The following is a 21,897-nucleotide window of genomic DNA, read 5'->3' on the forward strand; positions in this document are numbered from 1 at the left end:
TAGCAGATCATTTGGCAAACTCGAGCTGATGAAGACAGGCCTTTTGGGATTATGTGGTCATTAGATGCGATTCAAAGGGGATTATCATGCTGTGAATGCAAATAATAGTACTATTCCTTGAGGCTCTCAACAAGAAAAATAATCATTAGTGATATTGGGTGACATCTTTGAAGAATTATTGTTCCAATAAAAATAAAAAGTAAGGAAAAGGGCCCCAAAACATGTAATGACTCAGGAGGTCTAGTCTTTGGCTAGGCATACATGTACATTATACATGCATATTTGTAGTTATAATAAAAATGTCACTCAAACATACCTTGCTTCCACTTGACTACATGTATGTGAACAAATTAGGAAGCATGCCTCAAACAATAATTCATGTCACATTATGGTACTTATGATAAAGGAATGAATGCATGTATGTATGTACAACTATTTTGCATTAATTGTACAAACTTTTGATTAAACTGTCCTTACATAAGATTTGCTTGCAAATTCCAATCAATGCACATTTCCAAGTACTCTAAATACAGAACAGACATGTCATCTACCACTTCATTAAGTTTTACAAGAGAGATCCAGCCATTATTTTTAAGAGTATTTTCTTGATCACTTTATAAGTGGTATTATAAGTTTTGTCAATCTATATAGTATATACCAAACTCAAACTGTGTATTCATATCTTCTTTTAACAGAAACGTTTCAGTAACCAGCCTTTCGCCTTTGTCAGGCTTATTAACCACTGTTTAGAGAGTGAGGAGAGACTGGTACAAAATTCAATGGTAAGTACAATGTAGATCTTTGGAGAACTGTGTGATAAATATAATAATAATGATATACCATACTTATAGCTCATACTTATATATCACAAATATATCCTTATGGGCTGTAATGGAGAGAAAGAAAAAAGAAGAAAAAGAATTGAAAAAAGTGAGAAACATTCTGCAGTTGGCATTGGGAATTGTTTCTAAAAAAGAAATGTTTTCAGACATGTTTTAAAATTGTCAACAGTTTTTCAATTTATTCCAAAATTTTGCTGATGCAACCTGAGAAAAGTGTGGCCCATATAAATTTGTATAATTTACTTTATACTGTATCATAGAGAGTTAATCTAATGAAGTTGTATGAAATTAGGATTCAATTCAGTTTTTAGTGCTTCATCATTACAGAAATGTGGAAAAAGGCTTACATGTATGTGTGTAATTTTGGTGTTCTTTATTGTTTTGCAGCAGAACAGAACTGTGGAATCTCCTCAAGCCCCACCATGCAACAAAGATATTACAGAAAACATTACCAACATAAGAATGATGACACAGGTAAGTCTATTTTAAAGATTGTTATCATTATTATCAGCCATGTGACTTCTCCCTATCCCTCCCACCCCCTCCCCCCACCCCCACCCCCCCCCCACACACACACACACATGCAGTGTTCACAAATGTTCTCTTTTTTTTGTTGTTGCTTTAAATACACAACACTCAGTTTGATTCCTTTGGAATTTTCCCATAAATGATTAATTGTCTTTGGTGCTCAACAAGACAGCTTTGTGGTTAAAATTGACATCAAGTACCTACCTGTAGAAATTTCTTCTTCCTAAAAGACATGGTATATTAAAAGTAATAAAAATTAATGACAAGGGTCAAGCAACTTTTTTTTAACTCCTACTTACTAATGGATCTGGATCATGAAAAACATCTAGCATTTTTGTATGTTTTTATTCATGCTTCATATGGTTCAAAATATGTGGCTCTCTGAAATATGTAGGTTTACGTGGGATATGTTACAAGCTAATCAAGACAACCCGTTTTTATGTATTCCTGTATTTAAGACTACATCCTTTCTCTCTTACAAAAATGAGTACGAAAAGACCCATCTTCATTGTACAATTTTTAGCTGATGAGACAGATATTAGGTCTGACAAGTAATCAGAATGGAGTTGAAAACAACTATATACATGTACTTGACGATGTGCTTTCTCTCCTTTAAGAAAAAAATCAACAATACAATGCAATACACTTTTAAACTTTTGATGCTTTTCAAGTTATTTTCCACTAGCACTATAAAGTGGCATTTAAATGGATTAAATATGCTTAATTATTTCAGAAAACAGAAGAAGACCTGAGCAATCTCCAACAGAAGCAGGAAATGTTCGTCTTTCAATACCAGGAAAATTTGCGCTTTCAAGGTAAAGTTTGGAGAATAATTGACATTTCTGTTTTCTCTTTCAAATGGTTCATTCCAAAGTAAATATTGCTGTTTTAAATGGTGCTATGTTCATTTATGCAAAATATGGATGGAATATAAGTGTCATTTGATGTTTCCAATACTATGCTTTTTTGTTATGCATATTAGTAACCTAAAAAAAAGTAATGTTTGGCACCTCTCAATGTGCTATTTCCATGACTTAAAAGTCATTGTTTTCTTCTTCATTTAGAAGGTACACTGTATAGTAAGTTGAGGGAATGGGGGAGGCATTGAAACGTGAATAGAGTTCAAGGTGGTTAAAAAAATGTTTAAAAAAACAGTATGTTAAACATTCTTTTTTTTTTGTCCACCAAGTTATACCAACATAGTTTGAAATCTATGCATGAGTTATGTTCATGCCTATGATAAAGATCAAATGGCTTGTTAATGACCAAATCCATTGAAAGAGAAGCGGCTTTGATAAAAATGGAGTATCATTAAATCACATTGACAGAGATATTAAAGCTACAATATTCCATTGCATTCAATCAGGTCGTTTGAACCAGCTGGCCAATTCTCTGGCAGAGAGTGATCCTAACAGACGAGCAGAGGAAGTCTCTCTACGCAAGAAAAAAGCTGAAGTAGAACAGGTGCTACAGACAGAGGCACAAGAACTGCTACGAATGAGAATGGTAGGTGCCAATGACAGGGACATCAAGTACAAAATTACTTTCACATTTTAAGAGCTATGATGCATAAAGAAAATAATAATGATAATACCGTTTATTAAAAGTGTAATGGACTGCCATATACATACCAATAAACCTTAAATACTTCTGTGAAGAATGCAACTTGTGGATAATTATTGACATATTTGTTGTCATGATTCTGTAACCAAAAATGGGCAATCTTTTAGATTTACAAAATTATATTATGAAAGTTACAGGACTTTTGTGTGTATAAAAGCTCCTTTGAAATAAATGCATGTGTCTCGAAGTGAAGATGGAAAGAGCGATATTGTGAGGCCTTGAAAGGATTGAATGCTATCTGCTTAAATATTTTCCCATCATATAACACATTATATAAATATTATAGTGAACGTTATATCAAATTAATATGAAATTATTGATTGATCATTTTATGAAATTCTTGTAAAGGCACTAGTTACTGTCTTTAAACAAATCTTAACATCATCTTCATCCTTGTGTTATGGCAGGACTTGGCTGAAAAGCACAGGAAAACATTGTACAGCTTGAAGATCCTGCAGAGCAGAGTTCTGGAAGATGAACTCATCCGTTGGAAGAGACAGCAACAGCTGGCTGGTATTGGTGGACCTCCAGAGGGCACCCTTGATCAACAACAGTGCTGGTAAGCATGAAGCAACACAATTATTTAAAAACAACCAAAGGTGTCAGTCTTCACACAGAATCTAATTTATCAGGTATGGCAGTGATATGGATCAATACATTAACTTCGGAGCTATAAAGGGGGCTGTAAAGACAGGAAAGGGAGTTGAGGGGCATTTGGGAGGTAAGAACTAGCTGAATCTTGAATTCAAATTACTAAATAGAAGGAGGGGGGGGGGGATGTCTGGACCTGAAGTCATCAATCACTTTATGAAAAACTCAAAGATATTAGTCTTCACACAGAATGAGGTGTTTCAGGTGTGGCAGTGATGGATCAATACATTACGTTAGCTTTTTAATCAGATGAAATCCTTGATTAGAGACATAACTGACCTGATTTGACATACAAAGTACACCTAATGATATCCCTCCTGTTCTGTGACTTTCTAGGTGTGAGGCTCTGGCTGAGCTGATTTGGCACAACAGACAACAAGTGAAGAAAGTAGAACTACTCAGACAACAGCTGCCAATTCCTGTACCTCATGGACAAGACCTGTTACCAGAGCTTAATCGCTGCTTCATGGCTCAGCTTTCAACCCTTGTTACTAGGTAAGCAATCAGTGACAGGATTTCTATAAAGTGGAGTGGGTTTCACTGCCTACTATGAATTGAGCTGGGGGCAACTATGTTGTACCCAGTTTATAGGAAGCAATTTGAATTTAGAGAATAAGTGCTCAAGTGTGATTTGTTTATGAAGATAAAATTTATGAGATACAAAGCACTTACAATTCTTGTTTGATTATTAAGATATTGATACAAAATCAAAAGGGATATCGATATCAATCAAGAGAATACAAAGAAATATGTGCTTGTACATGCAGCAATAAATCTTACTTTATATCTTCATTTTGTTTTGCTTGATTTCCTTTCAGTACATTCATCATTGAGAAGCAGCCCCCACAGGTTTTGAAGAAAGAGACTAGATTCTCAGCATCTGTCAGGTAAATATTGATCTCCTTTCTGTCTTGTCATGATAGTTATGCTGTTTTGTGATCAAAGTTATGATAATGGCAGTAGTACATATGTTGTAGAAACCATGTAAGTGTTTATAATGTTACTAAATTAAGTGACAATATGAATTTGTAGGCTTTAAGCAAATAATGATGACAGTAGCAGTGAACTCCATTTCCTTCTTAAATGAGTAAATGTAAATATGATGTTTATTTTGTATCTTTGTTTTTCAGATTGTTAGTTGGTGGCAAGCTCAATGTACACATGAACCCTCCTCAAGTCAAAGCTACAATCATCAGGTAAAATATAAATCATCTGTTTTTCTATCTACCACTGAGGTCATTATTGAGCAAATTGAAGATGAACATCGTTTGTGCCAATCAATAGACACCTCACCTGGGCATTGATTGTTCTGATCCATGCTTTCCCTTTATAGTCTACCAATGTTTGTTACCTTTAATTCTTTCTCATTTATACTTGTATGTAAAGGGCAGTTTGTCAATGTGACAGCTTACCTATTATATGGTTTTCCCACAGATATCATTTCATACCGTGCATTCTGTGCTCTTTTTAGTTGAAAAGTTTGTATTAATGTATGTTGATTACGCGCCACTGATTAAACTACGGTTGCTAGCTATCTAAGCAGACCAAGAGAAGAAATGTTAGGTTTATCAAAAATAACATTGGACAAAATGAAGAGTGATAGTTGGCGAGTAGCTTGTTCTGTCGACCTGTATTATATATTTTGTAACATTCACAGTGAATCTCAAGCAAAGGCGGTGCTAGCTAGTGAGACATCAAGTTGGAAGTAAGTAGAACAGTTTGATAACCTCACATTAAGTAACAAATAATAGATGAATGAAGTGCTTGAAATTTTGACTGGTTTCTACATTGATTTCACAAAACTATAAATGACTTCACCATGCAACATTTGGAACTCCAGTTCTGAAATGTTTGGTCATTCCAAGATTCCAATTAGAAAAGGAACTTAAAATGTTCTCATGTCTTTGTTTCAAATATAAGTGCCTCAAAGTCTCTTCACGCATGAAATACATCTATAATACAGTCAAACCTGCTTTGGTGACCACCTGTCTACAAAGACCACATTTTTTGTTCCCCTTGAAAATGGTTTCTCATTGAAACATGTAATAAAGGAACCTGTCTAGAAAGACCATGTTTTGTGTTTCCCTTGAGCGGTCGCTATAGACAGGTTTGACTGTATAACTTTCTCTACTGAAAGAGGAAACAAGAGAGACATATTATATGCTTTGATAGCTATGTGTGATTAGCAGTATTCAATCCTGATTTGTTTGAAATAAATTTGTATTTTCTAGTGAGACGAGCGGAGACATCTTGAACAACTGTGGTGTGATGGAGTATCATAGAGAGACCGGAGTGCTCAATGTCACCTTCAGAAACATGGTAAGATACACCTGTGCGAACACAGCGCATCTTGATTATTATCTTAATATAATCAGCTAAAATGTACTGATCATTTTAACATTTAATTCAAATGTGTAGATGTTATTGCAACATTTTATTTTCGACATCAGTTTAGAATTGAATACGGTAAACTTTGCATTACTCAAAGTTGCACAAGTCAAACTTTTCCTCAACGATCGAATACATTTTTTCAGACCAAACTATGCAGAACAGGTTAAACACAATTCCTGTGTCAAAGTTTGCATAAGTCGAACTCATTTTTTGCAGTCCCAACAGATTCAACTTATGCAGAGTTAAGTATACGTGGAGCTGCACATCCAGTCCTTTTCAATATGCTGGTACATTAAAACAGAGTTGATCCATTAAAAGGAAATTGCTCTTTCAAGTTATCATTAAATATCAGATAGGTTTGCTGGTTTAGGGACTTAGTATGTTGTTCTTTAGCATACATACATACATGTAGATGCTATTGAGTTGCATATGAATATTGGGAAAACACATGTTTGTGTGATATATGTCAGTGGATGAACTTTATTAATTTTGTTTTCTTGCACAGTCACTGAAGAGAATTCGCAGAGCAGATCGAAGGGGATCTGAGGTAAGAGAAGATGTTCACAACATATTGTTCCCTTGCAGATTGTTATGCTTTTTGCGAGCTTTAATACATTGATACCCATGAATGTAAAGAAAAGACAAACAGGATTAGGCCCTGCCAATAATTTAAGTACCTGGTATGTCAACTGCACAATCCACTCCCGTCAGAAGAACAATCAATGAACGAGAAACATATTTTTTTAAAATTTGTGGTCTGCATTTCCTTGGCAGCCTCATAATCATTGTAATGCATACCGATACTAAACAGGAAATAATATTTGATTAATTAGCATATTTGAGAGAAAAAGTACCCACTACATTTTCCCATTTATATGCCTGTTAGATGAAGATGAGATGTTTATTCATGATTTATTACAATTTATGAATGGCAGCCATTGTCTGAATTACAAATGTGTTTAATAAAATATATAAGGACACCTTCACTGTTACTAAAACAAAAAATTTATGACAGTAAAAGATAAAAATCCATGGCATGGAGAGCCATCATCGTGTTGATCAAATAGCTCTTGTGGTTGTAAATTATTTGTCATGATTTCACTGCCATTCAGGGAAAATTGTGGTTGATTCATCCTAAAATATTGTTCCCCCCCCCCCCTTTTTTTGTTTACAGTTTGTTACCGAGGAGAAGTTCACAATCCTGTTCCAGTCCCAATTTTCTGTGGCGAGTGGTGAACTTGTCTTCCAAGTTAGGGTAAGTTGGCTTCCACATTATTTTGTGTTATAACAAAGTTACTTCAAAATAGAGAAAGGATTGTTTTCTCTGTTTTCTGGATACTTCATGATGGGCGATAACCCTTTCTGTGCTGTAACAGCAAATTCTGCCTTGAAATTAAGGAATTTAAAGATGAAGTTGAGTTCCAAGAAAAATATTTATGCCCAATTTATCAATAAAATAAGCATTCACTCTTGAAAATTCATCCATGGTATTTGTCCAAAATTTGGTAGCACAGAAGGGGTTAGTTTAAGACTAAGCAAATGTTCTTCACATTATTTAGTTATCACTCATCTTGGTTTCCTTATATTGCAAAGAAGGCACCAAAAGTTAGTGCACATTATTTTTCACTTGATTGCACAATCTCTCAAATGGATTGCAATGAGTTATATGATTTAATATTTATTAACATTACAAAATGTAGATTAAAAGGGGATTTTCAAGGTGTATTTGGAATTGATATTTATTTTTATCTAGACTGAATCTATTAATGTTGAACTTGACCATATTCATTATAACTTTTAATATACATGTATTTGACAATACTTTGGCAATCGATAATACAAATTTTCAGTGACAAATTTCAGTGAATTATATAAATGTTATGTGAAATGAAATACCAACATAATGATTAGAAATTATCTTGTACAATTTGTAATTGATATTGTAATGTGTATTCAAATGTGTATGATTAGATTAGTAGAAGTGATATTTCAATGCACATTAAAAATATTATAATTGTACTTGTTAGTGACTCCATGCAATGGCAAATCCCTTTACTGTGTTTTGGTTTAGAGAAGAGCAGAAAATATAAATGACTTATAATCATTGGTGTGGGTTGACTAAGTGCTCTAAATCCTTAACACTCTCCCACAACTGTGTTTGGGCTATTCTATTTCAGAGTAAGGCTTCTATACCCTAACCCCATAGCAGTTCAGAGTTGTCTTCAGGTCTAAATATCCTCAAAGTGGCCACAATTCTTATTTTTTCACCCCTACAGTGAAGAAAAAGAAATATAAATCATTTGAATGAATGTGTATAAATTGATTCAAAAAGCCAATTTTTACACCAAAATAATGATTATAAATTTCAGACTGCATCGCCAAACTCAAGATTTAATGATTATTTACAATTAAATAAATCCTATTCATGAATGGCACAATATACTTCATTAGAATAGACTTGAAATGGTCTGTACGTTTGACTCTGTATGCTCATGTATAAAGTGTAATTCATATCAGTCTAGCTCAAGATATAACTAAAAAACGTCACTAAGAGGTGACACTTAACTGCTATGGGAAAACATGTAGTTTCTTGGTTTAATTTCAATGGTGACCTTCAGGTTTTCTGCTTAAAAGAAACAGATGATTAATCATCCACGCACAATTTTGTTTTGAGGGATGTTTTCTTTAGGAAATGTGTGTTGCATTTCCTCCTTTTCTACCTTGAAGAACCTTTTCCTGTTTTGTTTTGGGGTTTCCCTTTTAGAGGTACTTTTAGGCTTGGTCTCCCCTCTGATTATTTTATTTTGAGGTCTGATATTGCTAGTATTTAGAGGGAAGTCGTCAACCAGCAAAGCTTTAAGTGTAGACAAATAAAAAGCATTTACTTTTCTGAGAAAAAAATAAAATACTATGAAGTACAGTCTAGAGGAATAGCCAAGGAAGCAAAGCAATAGATAAATAAATATATTTGGATTAGTTGTTTGGATTACCAATGACTTAGGAAATTACCTGTTGGTATGACCTGAAACCACTGGTAATAATTTAGCCCCCCAAATTATGATTTAAAGATGTGAATTGTGGCATGGGTTGTCATTTTGAAACTACTTTAAGTGTAATCTATATTTCAAACAGGTCTCTGTTGATATTGTGAAACCAGAATTTAGTATACAATACTACACATTGTACAAAGATTTCAATAGGGCGCCCTCTCTACTTACTCTCTACTTACTAGCAATATCTGTTGTAACATCTTGTATTATTGAAGGAAATACTTCTTCTCCCTTCCACAAGTTCCATTGACAATGATTTTCATGCTCCTTTGCTCTTCACTCATGTAGAAGTGAACAGTTTTCTATCAAGAATTTAGAGCCCTAGTTTTTTTTCATTCTCAAAGCTGTCTTTTACCGAACATCACTGGCTTATGTTTTGGTTTTTCTCTCTTTGCCTTCTCTCCCCCCTCTCTTCCTTTTCCCCAAATCATCATTTCTCCCTTCATGTTAAATGTGACTGCCATTAATTCATATCATTCATTTAACTCCCTCATTCTCAATTGCATGAGATTCAATCTTTATCTGTATATCTTTACCTAACCTGTTTATATTTGTGTTGCTATTTCTAATATGTAATACACTAACCCACATATCTTTTTTGTTCTATGATATATTTTGTTTTAATGTTGACCCCTTTCCTCTATCATATCGTACCATTGTCTTCCATCTTCATTCTCCCCCCCCCCCCCCCATGTTGAACTAATCCTATTTACCTTTCATTTGTACAAAAACCTGCCTAACCTTTTTATTGGTTATACCTGTGTGATTGTAATGGGTCCCCTATCTTTGTGTCTACTTTAATACCCATCCTAAAAAAAATCCTCAATCATAACTCTTTCATTTCATACTCCATATCATTCTGGCATCAGACTATGTCACTTCCAGTTGTTGTCGTTTCCCATGGCAACCAGGAATGTAATGCTCTTGCCACTATTCTCTGGGATAACGCATTTGGTGAATCAGTAAGTTCAGGGGAATGACCTCCGTGGACCTTTACACATGTGACCTTGTGAATGACTTTGTGAATGTGACCTTGTAAATGCTTGTAGTAGATTTTTGTGGATCAAACGTGTTTTGTGATGTCATCTTGCATGTGGGTTTTAGTCTTCATTATATGTTTCCATTTACCTTTTGTTTTACCATCCATTTAGTGGAGCAGCCTACCATTTCCCTTTCATTTGCTTGTACCATTCAGTATTGGGTATTGAAATGCCAGACATGTAACAGCCAATCTAATTTAGCCCTTTTTTCGTCCAATTATTAAGTATTTTATATCTTTTTCCCTATTAATGTTGGGGTCTGAAGAAAATAAAATAATCTGCATTTACTCTTAAGAGGATGCAGCATAATCTACTTAATATGTCTTTACTTTTTATATTATCAAGCTTATCTTATATTTTTTTTTTCACTGGCTTGCAAAAGTATGCTCTGTTATCTTCAATTTTTTGTAAGCGTGTGGCATTTCAAAATCCAATTCTGAAATGTCTTTGAATATTCTTTGTATCCACAGAATTTTCCAAACCTTTCAACTACTCCTTCAGTTTTATTTTCTACTTACAGTTTTGCATGGACGCATGGTGATTTTATTTGCAGTTTCACCTTTACATTATTTCTCTTCATTCCTGTATTCTTATTTCTTCTTCTTGTCCATTTTGGGAACACATGAGTATGGATAGCTTTCAGCGTAAACACCTCTACTAACCCTTTCAGTAACAAGTCAAGAAATTCCACCCCAATTAGACACGTTTCGTTGCCATTGCATGGAGTCCTACATGTATGTCAATCAGCTTAATTCTATAACCATGAAACATAATGTATCTGTAAAGTGAGTTTTGTGAGACTGACTTCAGTCAATGCAAACATTGAGGAACGGGTTCTGCCTCGTGTTCCTTGCATGATGTATATTTTAACACTTTGTTGTCACTTGCCATCCCCCCTTACCCTCCAATTCATCCTATGTGCCTTTCCAAACGACCACCACCATCTACGCTGCTAATTGTGTCGCTATGGCAACCGTATCTTCTGCGTGCATGATCAGACTATGTCACTGCCCGTGGTTGTCATAGTTCATGGAAACCAGGAGTCAAATGCGCTTGCCACAGTTTTGTGGGACAATGCGTTTGCCAGCTCTGTAAGTATCAAGCTATGATCAAGTCATTTAGTATTCTTCTTCCATGTTTAGAGAGGAACAGGAAATACAGATCTTAAAGTAATCGCAGAATTATTAAACCCAAAAAGCATATGTATTTGTGTCATTGAAATATTGAACAAAAGATTTTTAATGCCTATGCCATCCAAAGATGATACGAGAGGCAGTCTTCTGTTTTCCAACAAAGGAAATAAATACCTGGTTTTAAAGAAATTAAATTACAACATGAATTCTGTCTTTATTCATGTGACAACAAATTAGATCAGATGAAGGCATTTCAATGAGTTTTTAAAGTCATTCATTAGCAGTTTAGCAGCAAGCTCTGAAATATTGTTGCATGATGCTGGTTATGTGAAAGAATATTCACATGTTTATTAACTATGCATGCTCTATTTGCTAATAATTGTGAATAAACCGAAAGTGCATAAAAAAAGGTAAGTACAGTGTACCATCATTCTCAGTCTTTCTTTTTAATCATGTCATTCAATTTTTTTGCCCTCATTTTTTTGTTGAATTGTCCATTGTTTGGTTGAGTGATATCTAATACAAAATACAGATTTCTCCAAGTTTTAAAGATCATGACCTGAAAGTAACATTTATGAAATCTAAGTTACATTCAGAATTGTTATCAGCCATAGCTGCAGTGTATTTTGCTACACTGTTCATTACTTTATGCAGAGACATTTTTTTGTGCAAATGCTGTAATTGCACATCCAATTAGTGCCAAAACCTACATTATTTTTATTTTCCCCTTAGAATTATTTCTGGTCCTTAATTTTTTCGTTTAATTGTAAAACCAGAACATTTTGCATGTATGAAACTCACACAAATTCCAAGTGGTTCAGTTTTGCATAGATTTTATGCCACAAAATTTAACAGAGACAGGACAATGAATTAAAACCATTCTTCCTTGAAATTTAGCATTGTTAAAATTTGCAAAAGATTTTGGTTTACAGCATTTTGATGCCTCTGAAATGATTGTTTAAATTGGATTGCATGAAATCAATGTTTTCTGTCTAATTATTATTTAGGGACGAGTCCCTTTTGTGGTACCCGATGGTGTTCCCTTCGCAGACATGGGCCGAGCCCTCAACTCCAAGTTTATGCTGGCAAACGGGCGTAGCCTGAGTGATGCTAATCTGCTCTATCTGGCGCAGAAAGCTTTTAGTCGTAAGTGTTATATGGGATTCTTCAGGACTTGAGCTTGGCTCACCAAAGTCTTTTTCCCACACTACAAATCTTTGAATTGTAATGTATATCCTGTGAATTTAATGAGGAAGAAATAGAAAATCAAATTTCGGAAGTACATGATATAACAGATGTTATATCATGTGCATTAATTTCTTCTTTTAATAAAATGTTATATCATGTGCATTAATTCCTTCTTTTAATAAAACCTTGTAGAGAAATGAAAGCTGTCTCCGTAAATGATGCTGCAGTAAGCTATTTTAATTTTTAATCAAATTTGTGGTGAAGTTAGAAATGTATTCCCGGCTCCCCCCCCCCTTTTTCTAATGTTTGTCTTCTACTAAATCGTTATACTATGGAAAATAATTGAAACAATTAATCAGTAGTAGAGATACAATTCTTACAATATTGTAACTGGTCTACTGGATCACATGATGTTCATGTACTTAGGTGATGTATTATCTTCTCTCCATCTCCTTGCCCACCTTTAAGCAGACCACAATGTTGGCCAAACAGAGGACTTCTCCAATGTCTACATCACATGGAGTATCTTCAACAGGGTAAGACTAAGAGAGAGTCCTTGATAATGTTCATCCATTTAGTGGTGATCAGAATTCTGTTCAACTGTCGAGTATTAATGGCATCATTTAACAATGTTAAATCTGAGATGCACAGCCCTTAGTGTTATCACTGTCTGTGATATGGTGTAATATTGAAGCCCTAAACAAATTGTGCTTCATAATGACCAAGAAGTGCCTCAAAAAAGTAAACATCTTTGAGTGACCGGTTTCACCATACTCATTTTCCCCATTAGACTGTAATATTCTAAAAACAGTTGGGAAAACGGTTTTTGAAATGTTTAATTCCAATCATAAATATCTTGATAATCAGACAGTTGATTGGCTTGCAAAAGTCATGGGATTCCTGACTGACCTAAAGGTTTATAATTATGATAGCAGTATGAGCTAAATCCAAAATTTTTAATAAATCTAAGGCAAAGATACCCAATCCCTTTAAGACTTATGTAGCTCAGGATGAAAACTATTTGAAGCATGTTTACATGGAAACATGAAACCCTCTCTAAAGAGTTACTTTGCCTCAGATTAAAATACCTTATGGTTAATCAACCATTGAGAATCAATTTGTAATGGGTCTTAACTATGACAGTTAATATCAATGTCTTTCTCTGGTAGATGTAAGAGCTGGTTAAACACTGTCAAAGAAATGTTTGTCCTCTATCCTTGGTAGCACTGCATCTTCACCAACGATGTTTAAAGTCTAGATTTTTTTTTCCCCATTTGGATTAGTTTGCAATTGGTATTATATACATTGTAAGATGGAACTACCTGATGATATTTTGTTATGCTTGTGTTTTAGTTGAGTAATTTAAACGCTAACTTGGAGATGCAGAGTTTGTGGCACATCACTTAATGTCACTTGACAAGACATGTACATGTGCTACTCTCAACTCTAGTATGTAGTCGGTTAACTTGAATACACTGGGCAATGACAATGGTTGCTTGGGCTAAATATCCGACAATTCTGAAGCCCTTAAGAGTACATAGAGATAATAATATGATTGTGCTATACGAGAAGAGAATATTGTTTACTTGTATCGTACTATTTTTTTTTTGTGTGATTTATTAGGACCCTTTGCCAAATCGTACCTTTACTTTCTGGCGCTGGTTCCATGGTGTACTAGAGCTGACCCGGAAGCACTTGAGAGGGCCATGGAATGATGGGTAAGTTTGAGGGTTTTCGTTTAGTTGCAAGTCCGGCAGGGTGCATTAAGAACATGATCTCTAAACATATAAGATTCTGGAAGTATTCTGTGGTTTTATTTATTTCACTTTTGTATTAATTAAAAAAAAATGTTATTCACCGTATTGGGACATGTAACCATCTCTGCTATTCTGTTGAAATTTTAGGTCATAAGATTAATTATTGTAGCTATTACGATGTAGGGTATGTGATGTAGTCACAATGTCTTTTGAGCTCCAGAGAATCTTTATACCGCAGTCCCACTAATGTGGCTTATACCAGAACAACAATACACTGAATGAAAAAAATTACTTTATCCCATGTAGTCACAGATGTTGCCAAACATTGGTCGATTTGAACTAAGATTTGACTAGGGTATATGGGTGATTCAAATCATTTTGACTACATGTTTCACATCTCTGAACTAGACATTGGCAAACCCTCTCTCCATTGCATCCTCTCCTCACCAATGTACAATTAAACCAGATACATGTGTCATGTCTAGTTTTCCCCTTCCTTTTCTTAGATCCATCATGGGCTTTGTATCTCGTAGCATGGCTCACGATCTTCTCCTGTCCCAGCAAGTAGGATGCTTCTTGCTACGCTTCAGTGACTCGGAGATTGGAGGCATCACCATAGCTTGGCTGGCAGAAGATGCCAATACAGGTTAGATATTGATTTATATTTTACATTATTAGTCTGTATATTGTAGGACATTGTTGAGTATTCCTATTTTTTAAAGTTTTGATCGTAATAGTAAATTCATTATTTTTTTGTTTGTTACGTTTTCTAAACTGATTTGTACCAAAATACTTTTTTTTTAGCTGTTTAAGGGGCTAGGCTCTACTAGCACATGTGCTTTTATCTGGCCCCTTTTACCAACCAATAGTTTCTCTTCTTGTATATGTAAAATCATTGTACAAAATGTAAAAGTATAGCTGTTGGTAAATAAATCAAAATCAAATCAAATTAGATTAAAAAGCATGTAAATAGTGTTCAGTAACAAAATATGGAAGAGATGATTCAACATGTTTTGTGGTAACTTTCTTTTGTGCTTTATTTTCTCACAAATGTAGTGTTAGGTCTTTGGTTTTGATTGGGATTTATGTTAGGTTTAGGGTTAGAGTTTGGTTAGTTAAAGTGATGAGCCCAGAATCTAAGTTTGGGGTGAGATATTTGTCATGGAGCAACTGTCACTAGAGCATGTGTTGCGCAGTAGTTAGGAAGGGCAAATTCAAGTACAAGGAAGTCAGGTATGGAGTTTGGCTAGTGGTAAAATTGTATTATGAAGCAATTGTTGCACAACCATGTGTTGTTCAATATGCAGGGACGGTTTAAGTAAAAATACAGAATCGCCACTTGTAAAATATCCTGCCAGAGATACTCATTGAGTCATTATCCTATGTCTAGAAAGAGGTAGGTCATCTTTTCCTATTCTTCTTTACAGGAGAGCGTCAGGTCTACAACCTGCAGCCATTCACTGCAGATGATTTCAACATCCGTTCTCTAGCGGACCGCATCCATGACTTGAGCCATCTGACCCACCTCTACCCTGACAAACCAAAGGACACAGCCTTTGGACAGTATTACACCACTGATCGTAAGTTGACATACAGTCTTTCTTTACAGGGTTTCCAATGTTTTTGAAGGCTAGTTATCACTTATATGTTTGTATTTTATCTAGGCTTTGGTAAGAAAAAAACTATTAAGTAACTAATTAATAAATGAACTGATTATTCTCCATTGACATTTTTGTTGTAATTTATATCATTAAATTGATGATAATACATGTATGACATAGGACATACCTCATTTCTTGTGCTTCTCTTTAGTTTTTCAATAATATTTAAAATCCTTTTGTTTTCCTTTCTTGGCCTGGCATAGGTAGGTAAATGATGTTCATAAAGTATGTGATTCAAAATGCATAAGACCAGGTATTTCAAATTTTAAGAGCCAGTTCAATAGAACTATTTTTCTTGCCAGGATATCTCAATGCATTTGTATGTTGTATCAAAACTTATGAAAGAGTGATCATTGTAGACCTATTCTGCAATAGTTTGATCTTGTAAAGTTGCTTTATTTGTGTTTTTGTTTGTTTTTCTTCTCAGCTGAGGTACCTCCACAGGGTGATGGTGGCTATGTCCCCACCTCACTCGTCAGCCATATCCCTCACATGCCTGGGTAAGAATATCGCTTCATACTACACTACACAAGTTGTATTTCCTATATTTAAAAAAATCCAGTGCAAGGATTGGCCACAGATGGTTTATGTGACTTAAAATACTTTGCCCTTGAAGAAAAAAAAAGAGAAAATAGCAGTATGCCAGTCATCTCAGAGAATCCATAATTCAACAGGAGCCTCTCAGTGGATGGTATATTTGATTTTTATATCCTGCATACTAAGAATCTTGCAATCTGATCGGTCTAAACGAGGTCACATGATAAAAGATAGATAAGTACTATCTACCTGCGATAGGACTGTTGTAAGGGAACTTTTTGCTGCTGCCCCACTTGTTATTGAATACGCGTAGCAAAGTAGGTTACGCGAAATGTCAATGTCAAATGAGCGCGCATCGACTTTGTTACATTGTATGCATGTTGCGCTTTGTAAAATCTAGCTGAAGTTAAACTGTCTGCAGAATCAGTTCTTTTAATTATATAAAATTCACTTTAAATAGACCTTATTGCCGATGTGGGATATAAAACAAACATTAACCTCCTTTACTTGGGCAATGGATACAAACTATCATCGCCTCGGTGATCTCGGGGCTACCATCATGATAGTAGCCCCCCGAGATCACCTCGGCGATGATAGTTTGTACCATTACCCTCGTAGTGGATTAATATTTGCTTACTATCCTCCTGCCACTGAATTAACTTTTACCCCTACTGAATTTGGGATAGTACCAACAAACAAAAGATGTTTCACTTAATGATGTTCTGAAGTCCTGCAGCCTTTTGTTGACACATTGGTTACAACTGCATTGAGATGTGTAGACAAATAAGGGAATGCAGTCATTTCTTATCTTAATTAGCTAACACTGCTGTTGCATTATTATCTTGTTTTTGTGTTTTGGATAAAAATATGCAAAAGCCAGTTCAATTGTTGCAAATGATTTGACCTGAAAATCACTGTTAAATCTATAAGAAACATGTACAAAAATTTACAGCATATTTGAATAACAAAGTTGTTCTTGTTTGTGATTGTTTGCAGAAATATCTTTTCATTAACCTTTCTCTCCTTTATTTCCTGATACAGTGGACCACCCCAACACCACAGCCAGGAGATGGGCAACCGTGAGCCCATGTCACCCCCATCCCAGCAGCTGATGACCTCTTCATCCCTCAGGGTGTCGTCCAGTGATGGAATGGTGGGCACCACCTCCATGGACCAAAACCTTGAGTAAGTAGGCCCCCTCCCTGTCCATCCTTCACAGGGTTCACACAGAAAACCAGGAAAAATCTTGGAAATTCCAATTTCCAGGACTGGATAAATCTGAAAGAAAAGGAATATTACTTTATGAAGTAGATCTCCTGCCAACTGCACAGGGTTTTCCTGGTCGTGGAAAACCAGGAAAAGTCTTGAAAATTTAATTTGATAGGTCAAGGAAAATAGGAGAATTACATGTAGTTTAGTCAGTAGGTTCTCTGCCAACCTTCACAGAGTTCCCACAGTTCGGGAAAACCAGGAAAAATCTTGGAAATTCAAATTTCCAGGACTGGAGGAGTCACAAAAAAGGAAAAATTACTTGAGAAAAGACGTCCCTTGGACAGCCTTTAGAGGGCACATGCGGTAATGGAAAACCTGAAAAGGTCTTGAAAATGTTGATTTCCAAGACAAGATAAGACAATAAAAATTGGAAAAATTGCCCAAGGAAGTAGGCCCTTTGCCAACCTTCTCAAGATTTTCTGCAGTCATGGAAAAATAACCAGGAACTTTGAAAGCATATTCCTAGCCTTGATCATGAAAAAAGGAAACTTACCAAAAGTGATGAAAACTTCATGATCAATCAAGGAAACACTTGTAATCATTATAAAAATGTGCGAGTAGTGAGCACATTATCTTAGTCAAGGGACTAGAGGAGTTGTAAGTTCCAAATGTTACTGGGAAAACAAATTAATGGACATTTTTTAAGTTGCATGTTGAGAATTCATGGAAAATTCAGAAAATTACAGTAATAAGTATATGCCCTCATACATGGGTTTACAACAAATTTTGTTATGTGCTTATGTAGAAGATACAAATGATGCATTTTTGCTGCAGTAATGTGTAGGGAAATATAAAAAGAATCTATTTAGGAAACTACAAAAATATTAGAAAAAAAGTTGTTATATTGTATATTTTTTTGCATGATGTAGCCAAAAGATATTTTTCCAAAAGATATTTTTCTATAAGAAATTGAATTAGCCAGCTGTATTGACAAATATTGAAGATATATAATTTTTATGTGAAAGTATATCAAGACAAAATGTTATACACATCTATTTATCATACGATGCAATCGTTTCGATATATATATATTTATTATCAACTAGCTAATAATGCTAGTATATATAGGTTAGATTTTAATTGAGAAGGCTTTGGCAAAAGTGTTGAATTAGTAATTGCCTGTCTCCTTTTTCATATGATAATCTATTTCGAATCAAGAAAATGAAATAAGTATATTAATTATTTTTCACCATTCTTGCCTTTGTGGCTTTAAAATTAAGTGTGCTTTGTGCAATTTTGTTTACCATACCTATACCAAATAATATTGTATGCATAGCAATCTAAGGACATGATGTTTTAACACCTTGCTTACCAAACTGTCTGAAATATATACAGAAAATCAATTATTGATTTCTTTGCCAAGTTCTTGCACTTAAATTCCTTGAAAGACCATGGTACAGTACATGAAATTAAGCCTATATTTGGATATTATGAACTTTTTGTTCTCTATTGTGTGAAAATTTGAAAAATAAAGGAATGTGATTACATTTTCAAATTTATCTTTCAAAAAACTGCTATTGAATAATGCATTTAAGATAGCAAACATGTCATTGCCTAAACTTTACTAAGCAAAAATAATGCAGATAGATAATTATATCATTCATTTTATGATGTTGTAGGGTTTCTCTGATTACATGTATGTTTCACATTGCCTTTGATATTTGATATTTATCATGTTATGTCTGAACAGGGAATATTATATGTTTTGTTTTGTATGTGTTCAACTCATGGTCACTTTGTTGTTAATTTGCATGTAAAGATGAAGTGGAATTCTCTTCTAAAAGCTTGTTGAAAAGCATGTTTATTCCTTTGATTGAGTTATGAACAAGAATGCTTTTTGTTAGATGTTACATTTATGAAAACCTTTTAAAGAATATATGTGAGTGCTATGTTACATGTATTTTTTAAATATATATTAACATGTAAATTAAATACATGTTTAGATTAAATTTCAGTCTTTTATCAAGAATGACTACCCTTCTTCACAATATTTGAATTTCATCAATACGATTGATGTTAAAGTAGTGTATTACCCCTGATTTTGAAAGCTTTAAATATTGTTTGGCTTCATGCCGAGCTGATGAAATTGAACATTGTTGTTGCACGAATGTTGCAAGAAGTAAATACAAAATATTTTCTTTTATAATATTTATTTCCAGAATGATCTTGAAAATGTTATTGATATAGGATTTTAGATACCAATATAATTCCACTTCCTCTTAAAATTGTGTTCATGTTTGTCCTAGTACGTTTTGTCATTTGTATGTGCTTAATGTATGTTCTTAGATATTAAGATAATGATACTTATTTTGGCAAAATGCAAATAGAGGGATCATAATTCTAATTTGATAAAGTGCTCTGATCAGTTATTTGATGATTTTCATAGTAAGTTGTTGACATGACATCGTTTTGAAGATACATATAAGAATTATGCGAGAGATTAGTCTATCAATTGTTATTATTCTCTTTTTGAAAGGTTTGCTCAGAGAAAGAAGACATAGAAAAAACAGTGTTTCATATTAGAGTTTCATCTGGTATATATATGTATAAGAAAAAGTAGATCATTGATTACCAGCACACAATTTGTAGGAAAAAAGTATGGATAGATCTGATGTACATGTATTCACAAAAGGGATATTTGTGCCGAAAAGGATCTTCTATTGTAGAGGTTTAACAAAAAATGTTGTCTTATATCAAATTTCTAAGTGATAGGTGCTGCTAAGTGCAATTACATCTACAGAATATTCAAACTCAAAATATCTTTATATTCACGAGCTCTGTGTATGTATTCAGTAGTGTGGTATCATTTTGCTTGGACACTCCTGTAGAGATAGAATATGTAGTAATCAATGAATACAAAAAAATAACCACAAAACATTTGGTTCAGTAGTAATACTATTCTGTCTGTTGTTTGTCAAGCTCCTCATCCTTTGTCTTATGAATAATGTATTATTCAAGTAACAAGTGTTCTTTAAAAATAATTCATGATGAGTAGATTATTACGGTACACCAAGTTTAGACTAAATTTCCAAGGTCATCATTCGTATTTCAAATTTCTCTCTATACTCCTATGATAATGAATGTCATCTTCAATATAGGAATTTTCCTGATTGTTTGAATAAGGAACTAAGGTTATTTCAATTTCAGTACCCATCTTTTTTCTCTTCTTTTTTTAAGGGGGGGGGGGGGGCTGAACAGAATAAGATAATTGATAACCTGCTCCTTTTTTAAAATGCCCAGATGAGAATCTAGGAATCAATCTTTTATGACCCTTTGATATCTTGCATACTGTTATGAAGGCTTATTTAATTTTTGTGTTTATGTGCAAGTATTAAACTGTTTTCAAGACAACTATTTCAGAGCGTGTTCTGTTTTGAACTTGTACCATCCTTTTCGCTACATTTATTTGACTATTAAACTTGTTATTTGATCTTCAAAATTTAGAATTATTTATTTTGCTTTTTATAGGGAAAGTGTTTCTGAATATTTTACTCTCTTTTTGGTGTGATATAGTTCAAATCTCCCATTTTCCATAATGTATAAATGAATGACTTTCTTTAATAAAAGGTCATTTTTTAAATTTATATTATAATTTATTTTTATTATTTGTTTTACAAATAAAGAATGAAATTCAAACGAAAAGAAAATATTCTTGAAGAAATTATTTGACAGCCAAAAAAAAAATGCATTTTGTAGAAGCTTTTATAATTTAATGAGCATTCAATTTGGGAATTTTTGTGTCATTAGAGTGGGCTGCATTCAGACTATGATCTTTGCAGCTTTCTATTTACATGTTGTACATATACTACTTTATACATGATTAGTTTAAAACTTTGATGTAAGCAGAATTCCTTGTCCTTAACCTTCTCTGAAGTCTTTTTATCTGCAGTGTTTTCAGTAAGCTCTGACCTTTGACCAAGTGGTGACCTGTGATCTCTAGCTAGAGGTCAATCACCGCTCATTGACTGAGGCGATTTGAAGGACTTTAAAGATGAATGGAGTGTGCACCATATCACATATTCATAGCCTTCTGTCAACATCGACCTAGAAACAACCCAGATTAAATTTTGGCAAGTTTATTTCATATAGTCATCTAGGACTGTTTGCACAACTCCAAAAAGCAGCTGTCCAAACTGTGTCTTGACCAAAGGGCTTGGGAGAAAACTTTTTGGAAGAAATTGTTGAAGCAGAAAGCGATCAGCAAGTTAACTCGGGAAGCGGAAC

At 34.2% G+C, this 21,897-nt stretch overlaps 1 protein-coding gene across 4 annotated transcripts in view; it reads left to right on the forward strand.

Moving 5' to 3' along the window:
• The window catches only part of LOC576433 (signal transducer and activator of transcription 5B), a 37,697-nt gene that overhangs the window by 10,635 nt on the left and 5,165 nt on the right, over window positions 1-21,897 (forward strand). Inside the window, exons 4-23 of one of the 4 annotated variants that reach the window (XM_011683407.2) lie at window positions 696-782; window positions 1,230-1,316; window positions 2,104-2,185; window positions 2,737-2,876; window positions 3,401-3,552; window positions 3,981-4,139; window positions 4,463-4,531; window positions 4,775-4,840; window positions 5,302-5,349; window positions 5,876-5,963; window positions 6,541-6,582; window positions 7,210-7,290; window positions 9,955-10,047; window positions 12,266-12,404; window positions 12,915-12,982; window positions 14,070-14,164; window positions 14,710-14,849; window positions 15,631-15,783; window positions 16,292-16,364; window positions 17,443-17,586. In XM_011683407.2, coding sequence (XP_011681709.1) covers window positions 696-782; window positions 1,230-1,316; window positions 2,104-2,185; window positions 2,737-2,876; window positions 3,401-3,552; window positions 3,981-4,139; window positions 4,463-4,531; window positions 4,775-4,840; window positions 5,302-5,349; window positions 5,876-5,963; window positions 6,541-6,582; window positions 7,210-7,290; window positions 9,955-10,047; window positions 12,266-12,404; window positions 12,915-12,982; window positions 14,070-14,164; window positions 14,710-14,849; window positions 15,631-15,783; window positions 16,292-16,364; window positions 17,443-17,586 — 2,006 coding nt within the window. Of the gene's footprint in view, window positions 1-695; window positions 783-1,229; window positions 1,317-2,103; window positions 2,186-2,736; window positions 2,877-3,400; window positions 3,553-3,980; window positions 4,140-4,462; window positions 4,532-4,774; window positions 4,841-5,301; window positions 5,350-5,875; window positions 5,964-6,540; window positions 6,583-7,209; window positions 7,291-9,954; window positions 10,048-11,123; window positions 11,217-12,265; window positions 12,405-12,914; window positions 12,983-14,069; window positions 14,165-14,709; window positions 14,850-15,630; window positions 15,784-16,291; window positions 16,365-17,442; window positions 17,587-21,897 lie in introns of all 4 variants that reach the window. The other 3 variants (XM_011683408.2, XM_011683406.2, XM_776741.5) reach the window with 3 other exon arrangements.

Source organism: Strongylocentrotus purpuratus, unplaced genomic scaffold (genome assembly GCF_000002235.5).
Source record: "Strongylocentrotus purpuratus isolate Spur 01 unplaced genomic scaffold, Spur_5.0 spur5_scaffold_6, whole genome shotgun sequence".
Lineage (NCBI taxonomy): Eukaryota > Metazoa > Echinodermata > Echinoidea > Camarodonta > Strongylocentrotidae > Strongylocentrotus > Strongylocentrotus purpuratus.